This window comes from Ruditapes philippinarum, unplaced genomic scaffold (assembly GCF_026571515.1).
Source record: "Ruditapes philippinarum isolate M1 unplaced genomic scaffold, ASM2657151v2 ctg2498_1_1_1_1, whole genome shotgun sequence".
Taxonomy (NCBI): Eukaryota; Metazoa; Mollusca; class Bivalvia; order Venerida; family Veneridae; genus Ruditapes; species Ruditapes philippinarum.
In genome coordinates this window covers 106,269-126,595 of record NW_026857998.1, presented here as the reverse complement: position 1 = coordinate 126,595, position 20,327 = coordinate 106,269, and the positions used below count along the sequence as shown (strand labels likewise).

General features: G+C 32.3%; 1 protein-coding gene across 1 annotated transcript; it reads right to left on the bottom strand.

Moving 5' to 3' along the window:
• Positions 1-1,211: 1,211 nt before the first annotated feature.
• LOC132751720 (uncharacterized) lies at positions 1,212-17,448 on the bottom strand. Its single transcript, XM_060741934.1, has 8 exons — positions 17,263-17,448; positions 14,131-14,281; positions 13,565-13,725; positions 12,682-12,846; positions 10,165-12,580; positions 9,430-9,566; positions 6,069-6,174; positions 1,212-2,635 (listed from the first exon to the last, which is right to left on the bottom strand). The coding sequence occupies exons 1-5, from the start codon at positions 17,384-17,386 to the stop codon at positions 12,030-12,032; spliced, it is 1,152 nt and encodes a 383-aa protein (XP_060597917.1). The 5' UTR covers positions 17,387-17,448; the 3' UTR covers positions 1,212-2,635; positions 6,069-6,174; positions 9,430-9,566; positions 10,165-12,029.
• Between the last annotated feature and the right edge of the window lie 2,879 nt (positions 17,449-20,327).

Here is a 20,327-nt window from a genome sequence, read left to right as displayed (position 1 = left end):
AACTTTGAGTTTGCTTTGACCTTTTGACACCAAACTTGTTGTGTGGCAGCTTTGGACTGCCACTTAGATATCTTGGAGCAAAGTCAAGGTCATTTGCTTACAATAGAATTTTCAGCTTCTTCTCAATAACTTCAGTGCAATTTGACCTATTGATTGCTGTCACATCAAAACTTGGTCGTTGAAAACCTGGTTTTCGTCGCATTGCGACGTTTCTTGTTGTTGATATATTTAGATAAAATAATACCTCCTGATAGCGAGAGCTTGTCAAAGTTTCTGCTAGCAGGTCACAATGGCTGTGTGAGCTATAAACTTATAAAATTTGCATATAGCTAAATACAACGAATTTAAAAGCATTTACTGTGTGTCATTTGACTATTCCATCTATTACTCATTGACAAGGGATATTGAGTTCTTGGGAAGATAATCCATCTAACTTCCAAAGGTAATAATATGCCTTCCTGTGTTTAAAATTGCAGGGAGTGACAGCACTATATGTGAAGCTTGAACAAATGTGTCATTTGCAATAGGAAATGATCTTTTTGTTACTGTTTTCATGATGGCTATGTTATGTTTACAATAAGACTAACTTTAATGGTTTATGAATCAGACTTAAATACTGTTCATGTTATTTACCTGTAAAATCAACAGTCTATAATATAGTAGAGCAATAATTTTGTTCCAGCAACTACATAGATTTTCACTATGCACAACAAATTTATATTATTACTAAACATTTCTAGATTTTCATACAACGAATAATTTTACCGTCGGTGTTGTGAGTTCAAATTTCGCTAATATAGAACAAGTTGACGTTATGCAATTGTTTAAGCGCTATTGTGTTCCAGAAAGTTTAAGAAATACACCAGAATGCCAATGGAATCATTAAGTGATAAAACATTACAGGAATGTTGACAAAGTGTTCGATGTATGTATAAACTCGACACATTACATAGATTTTACATGGGATACGGATCCAAGATTGTATGAATAAATGATTGTTAAACAATCTCAAGAAGAAAACACCCCTTAGATTAAAGGGTCATTTATTAATATCATTTAGTGCTTGATCTGGTAAAAAAAAATCCAATTAGTTGCTTTCTGGAAACAGAGACATACAGACCTTTTTACAATACGATATTTCCATAGAAACGGATGTAGCATTTCGCGCATGCACATTCTGCGTGGGCAAAAATCAATAACAAAAGAATAGATTTTATCAGTATTCAACAACTTTATTAACAATCAGGTGTAATTTAAATTATAACCATAAGATTTAGAATAGTTTATGGATGTGATGGTGAATTTAAGTCATTCACTTGAACATTACTGCATTAACGCATTAATTCAGGATCTTGTAGTCAAATTTGAAAGATCCTGAATAATGCATTCGATTCTGACAAAAGAATCTTCGTATACAGTGCATAAAACGTGATTTAATATTTATAATAGATATAAGAAAATATGTGGAACTTACTAATTCAATGATCCAAAAACGCATTCAAAATCATCTATTTAGAGTATCATAAGACGATTTAACACTGCTAAAATTATACATTTATTGGGGTGCAAATTATGTAACAAACCATGTTTATTTGAGATATGTTTGTACCCGGCTTTAATTATAATGAAAGCCGTGGTTTGTAATATCACAATAACAAAAGATATTCATGTGAAATAGGTTATCTACAGCATGATAAAACTGTATAGTTTATAAAAGTATGATTAAAGAACATGTTTACAAGAATATACATGCAACAGTCATTCATGCTAGACAATTACTCATGCATTCCGGACAATAGATTTAAACTTTGTACAAGTCATAATATAAATGAAAGAAAATAAAGTTTTTTTAAAATAGTTTCAAGTTAATTTCCGTCAATATACTGCAATACGAAAACAATGGAATACTATAATGTGACCAAATAAGAAATTAACCACTAGATCTTTATTGTTGGGGAAAATGCTTGAACCATTATCCTGAATTAAATTATCCCCACAACAAAAGAGATAACAAAGAAAGAAGACATACTAATCACAGTAGTGGGTGTGTATATATGCAGGTATACGAACTAGAAGCATAAATGAGGCACTTCAGGCGTCAAAATTTGTAAAATTTCTGCTGATTCAGATAAACACTCCATTGTCCTAAACAAATAACAGACATTTACATTGGAGCATCAACTCAGAATTTGAAAATCCTTCGCGCTGTGACTTACAAAATCTTTGTTATAAATATTTTGTGTGATTTATATCATTATACATAGAATGGTTATTTTTACACATTTATAAGATAATATAATACAGTGAAAAAGTCATCAACAGTGATCAATCACGTGTTGTTATTATATTGCAAAAACAAGATAAATAAGTACACATGCCAACAACAGTAAGATATTGAATGGTGCACGTTGATTGGCGGCGGACGTATCCCTGCAGTATGTGTCTGTACATAGACACATTTCCCCTGTAAACTTAGCCACATCATAACTCTCAAATGTTGACGAAGCTTTATCAAGAATTTGTTTAATGACAGTTTTATCTTCGTTTATATTGTCCCTGTTATGACAGCCGTTAGAAGGGACGTTTGCAGGTTTGGAATGGTAACAACCTCTCTGATACATCTGTAAAGGTACATCTACAAATAAACCAAAGTATGAATAGTATATTATCAATAAATGATGTTAATGAAGGAACTTAATTAAATCAAAGTGCTGCAGCACTGAATGCGACGGACATGCAACCGGAGAGACATTAAGGCTTCTTTTAGGAAAAAAAACAAAACAAAAACAAAACACAAAATATATAACAGAGAAAATTTGTTCCATACAAGTTCGAGATTTGTAGAGCAATATATTTTGCGTCCGAAACTGATATAATTCAGATTTTCTACTTTCAAGCACTTAAATACAGAATTAAATTTATGCCTAAAACTCTGGTCAAACTTGTATATTAGTGTCCTTATCGATTTATTCTGAGAAATGATATGTAATAGAAAAAAAACTGTCAACGAAATATTTCTAGAATAAATCCAGGCAAATAAACTTCAAACATAATACATTATACATTTGAGAATGCTATTTAGAATTGCTTCGTGTTATATCATAGTGGGCATATAGACAATGAAATATAAGTCATTTGTATTTTCATTTCTCTTGGATATGTCTCATTAAAAAAAATTTGGTTAAAATCATCAGCAATTAATAGTGTATTTTTTAGATTTTTTTATTTACAAGGTAAACTGGTAGAGGCCAGAGCACATCGTTTTTATTTTAATTTAAATGTCACTTAAGCACTACAGTGTTTAGTTGTCCTTTTCAATTTCACACTAAATTCCATTATCAACTTGTTTGCTTCTTACAATTGTATAGAATTTCTAAAAGTATTGCATGTAATCCGCTGGTTTATTAATTACATGTATAATGTGTACTTCCTAATCGCCTGTCCAAAAATCAGAACAGGTGAAGCAGAATCTATTTTTAGAATAGCGAAGGTTAACTCATATCATGACCTAGAAAAATATGTAAACAAACCACAAGAATCGGAAGTAGAACTGATATTATAACTTCCTTACCATGAAATACTACATTGCGGTAAAGTGTTGAAAAACTCTCTTCTTACATGCATTTTCAAAAATAGATATTTATACTAACCGTTGTACTGTATCTAATATATTAATAACTGCTGAATATTCAGCTAAACCCGCGGTATGAGTCACGAAAATAGTTCTTCTTTTATTAATGCGCGGGTTATCCTAGAGTCACGAAAAACTTTTGATTTGTTAATAATAATGTTTTGTATAATGTAGAAATATTTATTTCCTACTAATAATGTCTTGGAACTCAGAGGTTACACCTTTATTGTAGTATAATTTGCTGTCCTACTTTTTCGACAGCGGTAAATCGTTTCAGCAGTAATTTGCATATTGTGCAATAATACTACGGGACTACAACGTTTTACAAATAATATACGTTCATATTTTAACTTGGATAACTTAATTTGAAATTTAAAAGGCTAAATATGGAAGACATTAAGATATCCAGACAAAGTATGGGAGTTTTGAAGGATCAAATTCATGTACTATTTCTTGGGCTGTAAATCGGTTTAGGACACATTGCGCGATTGTAGCCAACGAAATCCCATGTGTAGATGACTTAGCTCTGAACGCGCCTGAGGGCGCGTCCGTCGCAAAAATCGGAGGAAATAAAATATCTTAGATATTATCAATAACATCTTTCTGTACTCGCATACATGTGTGCAATTTATTTCAGTAAAGAGATAGAAGAAATGCCAATTAATGAATCCTTTTTTCTATGTTATGAACCTTGCCACATATGATGTGGGTGATGATAAGGAACATAATTATATTTCAAGTTTAAGAAATAAAGAATTTAGAGTAAAGAATCCCATTTTTGTGTCGCCTTGAAAAAGGCGACATACATGTCTTACTTTTGTTGGCGGCATCGGCGTCATTGTCTTTATCGGCGTCCCCTTAAGTTTGTCCGGAGCATAAATCAGTCACTACATGTATAAGTCTGATTGACTTCAAACCTGGTATGCATGCTTCTTTTAATGACCCGAAGTGCAGTGCACAACAATCGTTACTCTGCACTTCTTTATATTTGAGTTATTGCCCTTTGTTAATTTTCATACTTTATTTTTGTCCGGGCCATTTCTCCTTAACTATAAGAACTATGTAGGATGATAGATCTCATTGAGAAGAAGTGCAGTGCACAAGAACTTGTACTCTGCACTTCATGATTTTTTTTAGGTTTTTGCCCTTTGTTAATTTTCTTTCTTAATATAGGCTTGTCCAGAGCATAACTTGGTCACTATTAGTTTGATTGACTCCAAATTTGGTATGTAATCTTTTTTCATTGACCTGAAGTGCAGTGCTTAAAACTTTTCCATGGTATTTTTATTTTTGATAATGTGACAGTTTTATTAATCCTAATTTAACATTGTTACAATCAGTTCAAATGCCACAAAAGTAAAAGGTACATGTACATTGTAAATTGTTATTTATAACCTATATTTAAGAAGAAAATGCCTAAGTGACAGCAATACTGTTCACAAGGCGACATATCCGACTCGCGGAGTTCTAGTTAAGTTCAAGGGAAGATAATTCTGGAAATGTTGCTTTAAGTGTTGTGAAGCTTATCAAAAGGAATATATATTTGAATTTTGGAGTAGATATCTAAGAACTAAGAAAGAAATAGTAAATAAGATTTTACTGTGCAAAAACTTTAATAAAAAATCTGGACGCGCTCGCGCTGAGTAGGACAGCTCCAGCTCTTTATATACCCAATATAGTCGTGCTAAAAAGATGTGCATAATCTGCCACCAATCCATACTCTAAGTTTCATGAAATATTTTTAGTACCTTTGGAGCATTCACGGGATCCAGGTTTTGTAAATACTACTCATTCTCCATTCCCATTTGTTACAATATAAAATACATGTTGTATTGAATTCAGTACTTGAAATGAACAATATGATCTCCTTTTTTGTTTATTTAGCTAGTCATAATTGTATTCTTATATTGTGATATTAGTGATTTTTGACTGTTATTTTTCTGTTTGTTTGTTGTTATAACCAGTTGCATATTATATGCCTTGGTTCAATAAAAACTGAAACTGTTCGTTTTGACCATGTACAGGAAATTAGCCAGAAATTAGCCACATAAAAGCTTTCGGAACGAATGACATAAAAAAAAAGTACAAGTGTTCTTGTAGCCACATAAGTATCCAAATGTCAGCTCAGACAGACGGAAGGAGGGAAAACCTTCAGTCCCCTTCGGTTAAACCTGTAGGGGTCTAATAAAAACCCTGGACATTTATCTTAAAACGGTGCCTCTAAAATAAGACCACATATCATTTTAAAAAAGCGGTTTCAAAAACACAAACACATCAGTCTGAAATAAAGGTTATGCACATTTTTCAATTTAGATAAGCATCATAAATATCTCTCAAGCGGTTCAAATCTTGTTAGAACCATCAATAAAAGAATATATAGAATTATCAATATCATTTTAAGGTAATGTAAAATGTTTTACAATTACAAGGGACTCACTGATATCTGGAACTAAAGGTAGCGGTATTGTGATAGTGACAGAACCTTTGTAGTAACTACATCTTGCTACTTGTCCACTTGTCTCCTCACAAGTCTCTTCCTTTATCTACAAAAACACAAATACTTCCATGAAACTAAATATTGTGTCTATCACATAGTCTCACGAACACATGTCGCTCACGCCTTTAACATCAACACCAACATCAAACACTGAGACTGCTCGTGTTCCTCCTTCAACAGTTTGTTTTTACTCAGTATGTACAGTAATTGGAAACACTATTTGATTAGATATCAACAATTTAAAATGATCATTGCTTTAGGAGGATTGATCAAAAAGTTCTTGACCCGATGTACTTCCGGTAGTCAGAGACTTACTTTACAGCCAATTATAGCCAAAAAAAAATGAAATTTTTAATAATTTGACCTTCAAAGTCAAGGTCATTTATGAGTAAAGGTCAAGGTCTGAAGGTCTGTCTGGTTATTTTCAAGGGCTATCCTTGAAGATTATTATGTCCAAGTTCGAAGACAATCCATTCAAAAAATAACAAAGTTACAGCCAATAATAGCCAAAAAAATGAAAATTTCAATAATTTGACCTTCAAAGTCAAGGTCATTTATGAGTGAAGGTCAAGGTCTGTCTGGTTATTTTTTAAGGGATATCCTTGAAGATTATTATGTTCAAGTTTGAAGACAATCCATTCAAAAATAACAATGTTACAGCCAATAACAGCAAGAACAAGCGAAATTTGGACTTTTGACCTTGAAGGTCAAGGTCATTTATGGATGAATATCAAGGTTAGTGTGGTCTACTGAAAGGTCTTGTCCCAATGGTTGTTGTGGCCAAGTATGAAGACAATACACCATAAACTAAAAAAGTTATGATCCAGGTACAATGCTTCGCAAGTCTCGCCTTCTGTCGCACATGACCAGATAGTGCACAGCTTCGGCAGTTTCATTGTTGGTGGCATCTTTTGGTCGTCCAGGCCGCTCATCATCTCCAATGCTCTCCCTGCCCCTCTTAAATTCAGCAGCCCATTTTTTCACAGTGCTATAGGAAGGGGACTCCTTCCCAAGTGTATCCATGAAGTCTTCATGGATTTCCTTGGGGGACATCCCTTTCTTACAGAGGTACTTAATGACGGCTCTGATTTCAACTTTCTCCATTTGGTCTAAATGACACACCCCTCTACTGATCAAAGTGTGTTTTATGTTACTTAATCTGTGTAAAACCGCGTGTAACTCGGTCAGTAATCTTCAATAAGATATCGGTATCGACGTATCGTGTGTAAATGTCAGTGTAGTGGCTAGAAGTATATCGGGCCGAGAACTTTTTGAACTTTTTGATCTTTGATTTCTTTAACAAATTTCCGTTGATGCGAGGCAATATACGCCCGATTAAAAATCTAAAGAAGGTATCACGGAAAATATACCATTTATATGCTTTTGTTTAAACATATTCATTTAAGCTCGATTGCGAAACAGGTTCTTGCAACTTATATTAATCACTTTCAAGTCTGCTTCCTGGAACCAACCAGTACTTGTGTCGTATGAAGAAACATGGTCGTGATGACCCAATTAGGGCTCGAACCCATGATCAACGGGTTGAGAGACAGACACCTTAACAACTAGGCCACCCTTTTATTTTATATTTATTGCACAAATAATGATATGTAAAGAAAAAAAATATGCGCATTAGCAATGGAAGACAATTAAACTTATCTCATTTAATTTTGACTTCATAAAAACTATAGTTCAAAACATTTACATGTATTTCAAATTTCCCATCTCAAAATTCATATTTACCATATAAGGATATAAAACAAATTAAAATTGAAAAACTTCTGACTGTGAACACTATTCATTTACACAGTTATATAAATGATACATGCATTTGTATAATCTTCTAATGGAACAATGATACAACCCCGAATGCAAACATGTAGATAACCTAACAATGGTTGAATAGAAATTTTTGGCCACTTGCTATAATTGCTAGTGTTTTATCTTTCCACTAGCAAAATGATATTTGATTCTAGCATTTTTTTAAATTGTGTAATATATTTACAAATACCACCGTAAACACTAGATATGTAGATGTTTTTAATTTTGAGTAAAGCCATTGAAAACGCACAATTTGTATAAGAGTCTTTTCACAACGAAGGCGCTTGAAATATCGATTGCCGCCAAATAGACACCAAAATATTTTCAATTTATTCAGTAATAATGAAAAATTCGCATCCAAACATCGAAAGTAACAGATTTGACTACTTTTGAATAACACTCTCAATAATAAGGTCACTTCAGCGAAAATTAAACTTTACCTGTGTTTTGATATAACATACTTACATGCCAAATATTAAAACAATATAAAGTTATCCTACGGAAATCATTTGTCTACGGACAAACGGACAAACAACACCCTACCCTAACACGTACGCCCCGAAGAATCTTCTGGCGTACAAAAGACATACAAGTAGTGTTCTAAATAATTTGGATAGTACTTTCCATGGCTGCATAAATATTACATTAAGCAGAAAGTCACTGATGGTATTGTCAATTTACACGTCATTATTTACGCTAATTTGTAATAGTTTGTTTCCGCTCCTTGTTAAACAATAGACTGATACTTGAACTACCACAAATATGACTGGATTTAACGAATATTGACCTTCCATTACATGACAAGTCGACATATATTGGGACCTACAATTTTCTAATAAGTGCTCTCATCTTAAATTGTTGGCTACCAAAATGTTAAAATAGAAATTTTAATATTGTCAAATTCAAAATTAACAAACAAAAAATCAAACTGGACGACACTTAAAAAATACATATAAAATGTGTGTGTCAAAGTAATAACTACATGTATTTTAAAACATTTGTTGAACTCCTGCATGAGTTCAACAAATGTTTTATAATGCATATAAAAATGTTCGTCGGCAGTCCTGCACCTCTCCAAAAATGACCCTGTCTAAAATGACATTATGACCTTCTTTTAAATTATGACTCTTCCTAGAAATAGATCTCAGGCCATGATTTCCCTCTGGTTAAATTTGGTCTCATCCCATATGAAAGAGTTTGACGAAGATAATTGTAAAACCAGTTATGTAATGTCACTAGATCCGGTACCAGGTCATCTTACATTCATTTAGTAATACTATTTCTGCTAAAAGCTTCAAGAATATCCTGTCGTTTAAAGCTCTCGTTGCACCTAATCACTGACTTTATTTCAATGACGGCTGATACGTTCACAAAACATTTGAATTTACAAATATAAAGTACATGTAGATTTGAAAATATTGAATAACAATCAAATCTTGTGGAACAAACAAAAGATAAACTATACAGATTCTAATTCTACCTCAGGTACTGGTCCTTTTAATTCTCCTGCACATTTGGGCTCTTGGAATAAGTTTAGTACAGTATCTATTGCAGTTCTAACTAAGGCAGGTATATCAGCGTCTGATGTCAGGTATGTGCATGATGGACATTGAAGACCTAGAAAGATAATTTTATAATACGATTTGTATACATTACGATTTGTACAATATGCTATTTATGTATTCATGTGCATGGGATGGTAGCCTGAATGCATATTTGAAATAAACTACCATTAAATACGACTGTTGGCACGGGTACATGTAATTAATGCACTTCATTAATACAAAAACTTTAATCAATATTGTACAATATGCTATTTATGTATTCATGTGCATGAGCTGGTGGCCTGAATGCATATTTGAAATAAACTACCATTTATACGACTGTTGGCACGTGTACATGTAATGCACTTCATTAATACAAAAACTTTAATCAATATTTTGGTCTAAATAATTAAAAATTAAAACATTTGTTTTTAAGTCGTTTAACACAACTATTGTTTAGTGTGTTGTTTATCTTTGATTTCATTTACCTTATTTAAATAAATTTATGATTTGAAAAAGAAAAAAGAAGAAAAAAAACATACGTGGAATCTATGTCATCAATGTATAAAATTAAAAAATTCAGTTTTTTTTTATTTATGTCGAATAATTGCAGTTTAATGCAAACCTGTTATGTAAATAATCAATTTTAAAATACAAATTAAATCACTTACCTTCAACAGAAGATGCCAACAACATAAAACACAGAAACCATGAACATAAAGTAACTTCCTTCATCTTGTATAACACACTAATTATGTAGGCCTACACTCTTTAAACTTGACTATCTTTAAACATACTATCTGAATCATTGTATGTTACGGTTGTACGCTTCCTGTACTGTATCATATAGTGATATTCATCTATGCATAGCGTTTTTATTTTGCACACAGAATATATACTTTTTTCGTTTAAAGAGAACACAAACATGTAGCTAGGTTATGCTATATTGATGTTTCGCACTGAGTCGAAAGATGCCAAATCGCGAAAATATGATAGTATGGTGAAATTGCCGAAAATATTTCCCGTCGAAAGTGATACAAATGAGGATTAAAAATCAAGTTTGGCATACCAAAAATAATCCCTTCTAAGGCAAAACTAAACATAAATATGGTTATAAACAGGAGTCCAAGCAGAGGAACCGGAAGAAGATTTATCTTTATAATTTTATATATACTGATTGACAATAGCTTAGTAAAGCTCTAAGAGATAAAATCGTAGGCATAAATGCTACTGATATTAAATTTCTAATTAATATCAATCAGACCAAAATACAAATCATGTGCAGTTCACTATAATAATAATAATAATATCATAGCGTTCTATTTATTTTAAAATCACCGACAAGTTGTCTGATTATACTTTTGAAACGGGCTATAACTTTATAACGAACAATATATTTCTGTATATTTTAACTTTATTTGAGGCATGCAAATTTAAACAGTTTTATTATATGATCTAAATATAGCTGCAATCTCATTGGTCCAAACAGTAGTCAACACAACTTTTTATAAAATCATATTCACTGGCTGAATTGGATTTTCCCAGTCTAAAAATAGATTGAGACTCGTATTTAATGACCACCGTAAACTGTTAATTACGCGTGTTAATTAAAAAATTAGTGTTGCGGTTTTCTTTTGGGCATATTTCTCGATTAAAATATCATTACTTTACTATTATACTTAAAGGCTACAGCACAATGATGAGTATAAACTTGAACTAATTATGTATGCCTAACACGTGCTTCTTTTTCCCGCGCTTCAACGAGGCAAAATTTGTACATGTATATAAGGTTGTATTTTTATGTGCTTTTTTAAATTCTTAACCTATTCATATAATAAAACTATTATTGATTAGTGAGCCATTGAATATGATGTGATATTCACCGGCAGATGACATATTGACCGAGGCGATAGCCATATTCAATGGCTCACTAGTCAATAATTGTATAATACAGTCTTGTTTGATGAACTTCAAAACTTAAAGTAGAAAACCCGACCAGAAAAGTCACTTGTCAAATCTTCGTCAAATCAGAAGTTAGTCACCTGAAACTTAGACCCGAGTGTGTTATAGACATTGCCATAGGGAATGAGCACATTTAAAAATTTCAAAAATAACATTCAAACCATCGTACATGGAGAAAATACGTGCGGGCCTTATTAATATTTATGACTCGGTAGTTGCATTTTGCTCGCTTGAACCACGTATGCAAGTACTTCACGTCCTGCGCCTTGTCCAAAGAAATAATCAAATAAGGGTTTGTATGTAAGGTTAACACCATTAGGTTCGTGACTGAATATACATACACTGAATATATATTATAAAGTGTTTCGGCTGAGTCCTAGACATTTTCTCAACAATCGAAGTCACTACAGGGTTTGAAAATTATAAAACAGACAATGATTATAAAGCATGACCCCATGCAATCTTTACATCGTTAAATACACTCAAGTCAAACACCAAAAAAAATCTGGACGATTGCACGATTTTATTGAGTCTGTCCATAAAGAAAAGTACATTGTATTATGAGAATAATAATTTAGTTACATCTACAGTTGATACAGCCGTCAAGTCCAACATATACACCGGAATAACCATTAGGACACGACACAACACAGTTTAACTCCGAACAAATTATTGGCTTCTGTGTAATTATAGTGGTAGATACTTGTGAAGAGCCCGATATTGGACTGGAGGGATGGTGTAAGGCACCTTTGTTCGTATTCGTTGTTGGTTCAGTCAAATGTTCAAATGTTTTCTCAGCGTCGGAAGTAGTGTTCATGATTTCCTGTGATTTAATCGTTTTGCCGGAGGCGTTGATACCAGTACTAATTTTTGTCATCAATATGCTCGTCGATGTATGTAACGAAGCTCTCTCGGTAAAATATATTGATGAAGTCGATATTAACGCCGAGTTAGGTAATTTTGAGGAAGTTGATCTATGCCATGTGGTAGGTAATTTTGAGGAAAACGATACAGACGCCGACGTAGATAATTTGGTGGAGGAGGTAGTTGTTTCATATCCGAACACTGTTGTTGATAGTGGAGTTGAAAGTGTCGACGTCTTTTGTGTTAAAGGTGTAGACATCTCTAAAACAGGAAACAAAATTCATTAAATCATTAATGTCAAGTACCTCACTACCAATATATAAAGCCTTTAACCTATTATTGTTAATGAAATTGATCCTTACCATATTCACAAATGTAAGAGAACTTATTTGGCCAAAGATGACATTCTCTATCATGCCAAAGTCCATTATCGTCCATTCGAATTTGAGCACAGTCCTGTGTAAGGTGTAAAAAGTTAGCACCCCCTTGAAGGTGCGCCCAATTGTTATATCCTTGCAATGGTTCTCCTGAAATATGAACAATGTCTATCTCAATAATGATTAATGAATAATCTATGATTACTGAATTACCGTCTTTACACTTCACTATTTGATAATTTTAAAAGAATATCATAGCTTTCTTAATATTTAGATAATCAAGAGTTTTGTGAACACATGGATGTATAAACTTGGTACAAATATTGCTGATGATATGCATTCTAAAATACTTTATTTATTTTGTAGAATACAATTCTTTTATTTTTATTTATAATTTATTTGTAATTTATACTGATTTCACGTCACACCCTGTCCTACTCGCTATAGGTGGCCACGTGCGTGTTTGTTGAAAAACAAAGTAATATCAAAAATATTTAACAAGTGACGGGTTTATTTATCTATGTCTATCCAACCAGTACTTTCATTGAATGATTCCAGTCAAGTTAAGGTTTGTACAGGATATATTTGATTTCTGATTTGATAAAATTTCATGATTTTTTATTATGACGAATGATATATTAATAACCAGTTTGTTGTTCTCTTCATCTGCCGTTATACTTTCAATATTATTTTCGTAAGATACTCAATTATCTTTTTTTTTAGAATATTAAGTTGTTGTAAGGCAGTTAATCAGACAAAGGTAAAACAACAACAAACAACAACAGATTAACAGATACATTGTATTTTAATCAGGAATGACAGTGGGTCATAGACATTAAATTTTATTTTCTTAAATGCTTTAACTTACCATTGACCCATTCCCAGTGTAATTCGTGGCGTATATCTGTCAGTCCCATCCAAAGCCCGTCCTTAGTGCTGCCCAATGATTTCAGGGTATTGACCAGGAATGTTTGTATAGCAGCATCGTCCACTACAACAAGATCCCCTCCCTTTCTCGTACAGTCATTTCTGTAAATCAGACTGAAGACTCAATACAAAATGTATGTGTGCCTGCCCTGTCAGGTCCAAAAACTTTCTAAGCCAGTCTGTTTCATATTCTAACAATATGCCAAGTTTAAAAGAAATTCTATTAAGCAGTATTTATTCTGCCTAAATGTTGATATGAAAACTCCCGAAAACGTCCTAAAGGTACATGTGATTGACAATGGACAACTACCCTTCCCACCCCACCCCCCAAAAATAAAAACAAGTGCAATTTTATATTTTGCTTTTTCTTCATTCTTTTATTTCTTTAAAATCTTTCTCACAAAATCATCAGAGTATAATAACATAATGACCAGAGTTTTTTTTATTTTTAGACTACACAAAGAGATTAATTTAACAAGAGGTCGGGTTTTAATTAGAAATACTTGCCTTGCATCTTTCCAGTACTTTCCTTCGTATATGACAAACTCGTAACATTTTTCCTGGAAGGTATGTAAGTATTTACCGTGAGCAACAGAATCTGGACAACGATATTTACTGCTTGTAGAATCTATACCGACGATAAATCCACTGGATGTCCCTAAAATATTAATGTACATGCATTATAAACTATTTAACATGATAATTTCCATAATTTCTGTACTTGCTAACTTGCTTTGGGGATCTCAGTTGATCACTTTTTGATAAATTATGTCAATTTAGATATTTTATCAATATCCATTTACATTTATCCATAGTCAATATTAAATCACAAGTTCCATAATCTTTAATTTTTTTAATTGTGCAGTTTTATTTTGGATAAAGAGAATAAGAACTTTATCATTGTAGAATACAAGACAAACAAATACAGGATAAACAATCCTTGTAGAATACAAGACAAACAAATACAGGACAAACAATCCTTGCAGAATACAAGACAAACAAATACACGACACAATCCTTGTAGAATACAAGACAAACAAATACACGACAAACAATCCTTGTAGAATACAACACAAACAAATACATGACAAACAATCCTTGTAGAATACAAGACAAACAAATACAGGACAAACAATCCTTGTAGAATACAAGACAAACAAATACAAGACAAACAATCCTTGTAGAATACAAGACAAACAAATACACGACAAACAATCCTTGTAGATTACAAGACAAACAAATACACGACAAACAATCCTTGTAGAATACAAGACAAACAAATACAAGACAAACAATCCTTGTAGAATACAAGACAAACAAATACACGACAAACAATCCTTGTAGAATACAAGACAAACAAATACACGACAAACAGTCCTTGTAGAATACAAGACAAACAAATACAAGACAAACAATCCTTGTAGAATACAAGACAAACAAATACACGACAAACAATCCTTGTAGAATACAAGACAAACAAATACACGACAAACAATCCTTGTAGAATACAAGACAAACAAATACACGACAAACAATTCTTGTAGAATACAAGACAAACAAATACACGACAAAACAATCCTTGTAGAATACAAGACAAACAAATACACGACAAACAATCCTTGTAGAATACAAGACAAACAAATACACGACAAACAGTCCTTGTAGAATACAGGACAAACAAATACACGACAAACAGTCCTTGTAGAATACAGGACAAACAAATACACGACAAACAGTCCTTGTAGAATACAGGACAAACAAATACACGACAAACAGTCCTTGTAGAATACAAGACAAACAAATACACGACAAACAGTCCTTGTAGAATACAAGACAAACAAATACACGACAAACAATCCTTGTAGATTACAAGACAAACAAATACACGACAAACAATCCTTGTAGAATACAAGACAAACAAATACACGACAAACAATCCTTGTAGAATACAAGACAAACAAATGCACGACAAACAATTCTTGTAGAATACAAGACAAAAAAATGCACGACAAACAATCCTTGTAAAATACAAGACAAACAAATACACGACAAACAGTCCTTGTAGAATACAAGACAAACAAATACACGACAAACAGTCCTTGTAGAATACAGGACAAACAAATACACGACAAACAGTCCTTGTAGAATACAGGACAAACAAATACACGACAAACAATCCTTGTAGAATACAAGACAAACAAATACACGACAAACAATCCTTGTAGAATACAAGACAAACAAATACAGGACAAACAATCCTTGTAGAATACAAGACAAACAAATACACGACAAACAATCCTTGTAGAATACAAGACAAACAAATACAGGACAAACAATCCTTGTAGAATACAAGACAAACAAATACAGGACAAACAATCCTTGTAGAATACAAGACAAACAAATACAGGACAAACAGTCCCTGTAGAATACAAGACAAACAAATACACGACAAACAATCCTTGTAGAATACAAGACAAACAAATACACGACAAACAATCCTTGTAGAATACAAGACAAACAAATACACGACAAACCAGCCTTGTAGAATACAAGACAAACAAATACACGACAAACAATCCTTGTAGAATACAAGACAAACAAATACACGACAAACAATCCTTGTAGAATACAGGACAAACAAATACAAGACAAACAATCCTTGTAGAATACAAGACAAACAAATACACGACAAACAATCCTTGTAGAATACAAGACAAACAAATACACGACAAACAATCCTTGTAGAATACAAGACAAACACAAACAGGACGAACAACCCTTGTAGAATACAAGACAAACAAATACAGGACAAACAATCCTTGTAGAATACAAGACAAACAAATACAGGACAAACAATCCTTGTAGAATATAAGACAAACAAATACAGGACAAACAATCCTTGTAGAATACAAGACAAACAAATACAAGACAAACAATCCTTGTAGAATATATAAGACAAACAAATACAGGACAAACAATCCTTGTAGAATACAAGACAAACAAATACAGGACAAACAATCCTTGTAGAATACAAGACAAACAAATACAAGACAAACAATCCTTGTAGAATATATAAGACAAACAAATACAGGACAAACAATCCTTGTAGAATACAAGACAAACAAATACAAGACAAACAATCCTTGTAGAATACAAGACAAACAAATACAAGACAAACAATCCTTGTAGAATACAAGACAAACAAATACAGGACAAACACTCCTTGTAGAATACAAGACAAACAAATACAGGACAAACAATCCTTGTAGAATACAAGACAAACAAATACAGAACAAACAATCCTTGTAGAATACAAGACAAACAAATACAGGACAAACAATCCTTGTAGAATACAAGACAAACAAATACAGGACAAACAATCCTTGTAGAATACAACACAAACAAATACAGGACAAACAATCCTTGTAGAATACAACACAAACAATCCTTGTAGACTACAAGACCCAAATAAACCTTTAAATTTTGTAGAGTTCAAAACAAAACATGTTTTGTGTTGGAATTTTGATTGAAATATTAAGATTGTTTAAGACTGGAAAGTATTATTTGATTTTTTTGTTTACAACAAACTTGTTTGGTCAGTGCTGCAAATTAATGAAAACATTTGTAATGACTACTCACGAAATAAACTTGTGACTATATAAAGCAAAATTCTAAATATCCATTTATCCATAGTTAATATTTTGTACAGTTTCTGGTAATGATATAGATGGTTATGGTATATAAGGTGATATTTTATCTTCATCGTACGATCCTGAACTTATGCCGTTATCTGTATATTTAAATAGACTGTTGTTACTCCATACTTCGATCTGAAAATAAAACATTACACTCACGCATGATCATTATACATGGTTTTTGACGGCGGGACTCAGAACAAAACCGCGCCTGACCAATATAATTTTTCAAATAGGTACTAATAAGCTTTAATCTATAATTAAAGTCGTGAACAAAACATGTACATATACATGTAGTTACTTTATTAATCAAAATAAAATGATCCTATAGATATAATAAACATATAATCAGTTCAATAAAAAAACCGATTTTCTTTAGCTTTCGACATATTCTCTTCTTTAGAAAAAAATTGACGCTTATAAAATAACAAATTACGCAACGTTCTAAACGGAATAATAATACTTTGTCAAATAAAAACAGAATGTTTCAATTAAAACATTGCTACATTAATACAGCCATGTACAAAACAATATATATAGAATATGGATCTACACATGTGATACAAAAATTCACATAAATAATAATAATAATAATAATAATATGACAAAAACATACTATATATAATATTTTTTTATTAAAGGCACATTGTGCCTCAGAAATCCATATTGTTTTAATTCTTTAGAAATGACAAACATGTGTTTGATAATGTTTAGCAATGGATAAAACTTATGATAGTATTTTATTACAACTGAAAAAGGTAGCGCTGAACATTAAGTGATGTGTCGTTAAGGTAGAGAAATGTAAACAAAGTAGTATTTTGACTTCCATACAAAATACTTATTCACTAAAGGTATACCAATTGCAAACAGTACTTAAGATGTATCTAAGATAGTTTGAGTATCTAGCAAATGAGTATGTTAACAGGATACCAAAAATAAACAGGTTTTTTTTAATATAAAATGATAGCATTTCAGAGGCATAATGGGCCTTTAATATAACACTAATTCTAAACACACATGATATCATGATAATGAATCAAAAAATATAAAAAAAAACAACATAATATTGGAAAAGTAAACATATTCTCCACAATGTATCAAGAGAAACAAACAAATATAGTATGAATTAAAGTAGATCAGGAAGTAAACACTAAACAAACAACAACAGCTACATGTACAAATGAACAGTTTAAATGATGTTCTTGTTATTAGTGACATGGTTATTATTTTATAACCCTTTTTAAAGAAGCAAGACAAATATTTAAATAATAATTATCATTGGCATTTCTGTCTTTGTCCTCTTTAAAACCACTTCAAGTGTTGGCTGCTAGCTTATTTTTTTTATAAATATGTAAATATAAAACTGATGTGTCAGTGACAGAAACCCTGAAAGACTTAATATGCTAGGGTTATATATGGACATAAGGCATATTGAAAACTTTACATTAGCTTTGAATATGATAATAATATTTGTAGTTAAAACTTTTGAATGGGGTCACCGAGCCCATTTTCGAGTTACGTGCTCTTGTTTTTTGTGTGTTTTTTTTGTTTGTTGTTTTCATTTTTTTCCAGGTCATTTCACGGACAGATAACTTACATGTATATATATGCATAACAAACCTTATGTTAACAAGTATTTGTTTCAGTTTTATCCATGGTTACAAAACAAAACCATTAAAATATGTGTTACACTGAAAATTATTTAAGACTAGACCTTTTTCAAGTAAATTTGCATAGGTTTGGGTAAAGGGGATAAAGATAAACAAACCATGCTTTACCAATTTTTAAAGTTTGCAAAAAATCGAAAGAAAATCAGTTAACCCAGAAAAATAGGGCCTTGCTAACATTGACTGTGATCTTTTTGCAAGCAACATTGTCAAAACTAATAGAGATAACTCGGTGGCCTACATCGTTTCTTTTATCATATTCTTAGTTATGTATATATTACCCTAGCATTAAGTCTTTTTAAACTATCATAAATTTGTAATATTTTCCCAAGCAAAAGCTTTTTATTGACGCAGAATTAACGTTATTTAAAATCAAACGAAGTCCATGAATTAAATGCAAAAATATAAATAACAACCCAGGCCTGTGTCTATCTGGTTTACATGCATTAACATAAGTAATAATTTTCTCGTGTTTATTGCTCTATGTACAGTGCACTTTCGCCGTTGTCTCAATATTTTTTTCCGATGAAATACAGAAATAAAAGAATATTACACGTGATAGTTTAACGCTAAGAGTAAAGAGTGACAGACTGTAAGCCACCTCCGTCATCATCGGAAGTCTCTGCCTACAAGCCAACGGCAGTATTTTTCTTCTTTGTAAAAAATCTTAAACAGAACTCTCAAAATAGCAAAATCGAAAATGTTGCAGTCTTGGTTTGATTGAGCCCGAGTTAGCGTCCACACCCCATAGAACCAGCATTCCACATTTCTGTATTTCTGTTCATTATCGCCGTCCATTGCTAATGGTTTACCACTATTATGACACATAACGGGATCGTTGTATTGGCACGGCATTTATTCTTTTGTGTTAGTGATAGCATATTGTATTGTAATGCACGTGCTTAAAGTGTCAACATTCAGTATCAGCGAGTATCGCTATTCTCCGTGACATTCCATGAGAATATTGGAAACCATGAATTATTGACTATATTCGCCACACGTTCCTAAACAGTATTGATTCGTGACTCATGAGATGTTATTTTGTTGGCGTTTCCACACGTGACAGAAGACCAGATGTGGCGACAGTTACTATACCTGTTGTGAGGAAGTAACCAGGAAGAATACACTGTTGGGGTCAGCGTGGACGCCGTACGGCATGGATAAAACAACCAGTCCTTGCTCTGTTAATTTGGTGAAAGGTAAGATCTTCATAAAAGTTTTGGTAATGTTTTGCATCATACATGTATGATGTAATTGTTGTTATATTTGCTATGTAGGTTCACCTGTATCAGTCATTAAGACTGTGTCTATTATGTGCCACTGACATGCGGTTGTATACCTG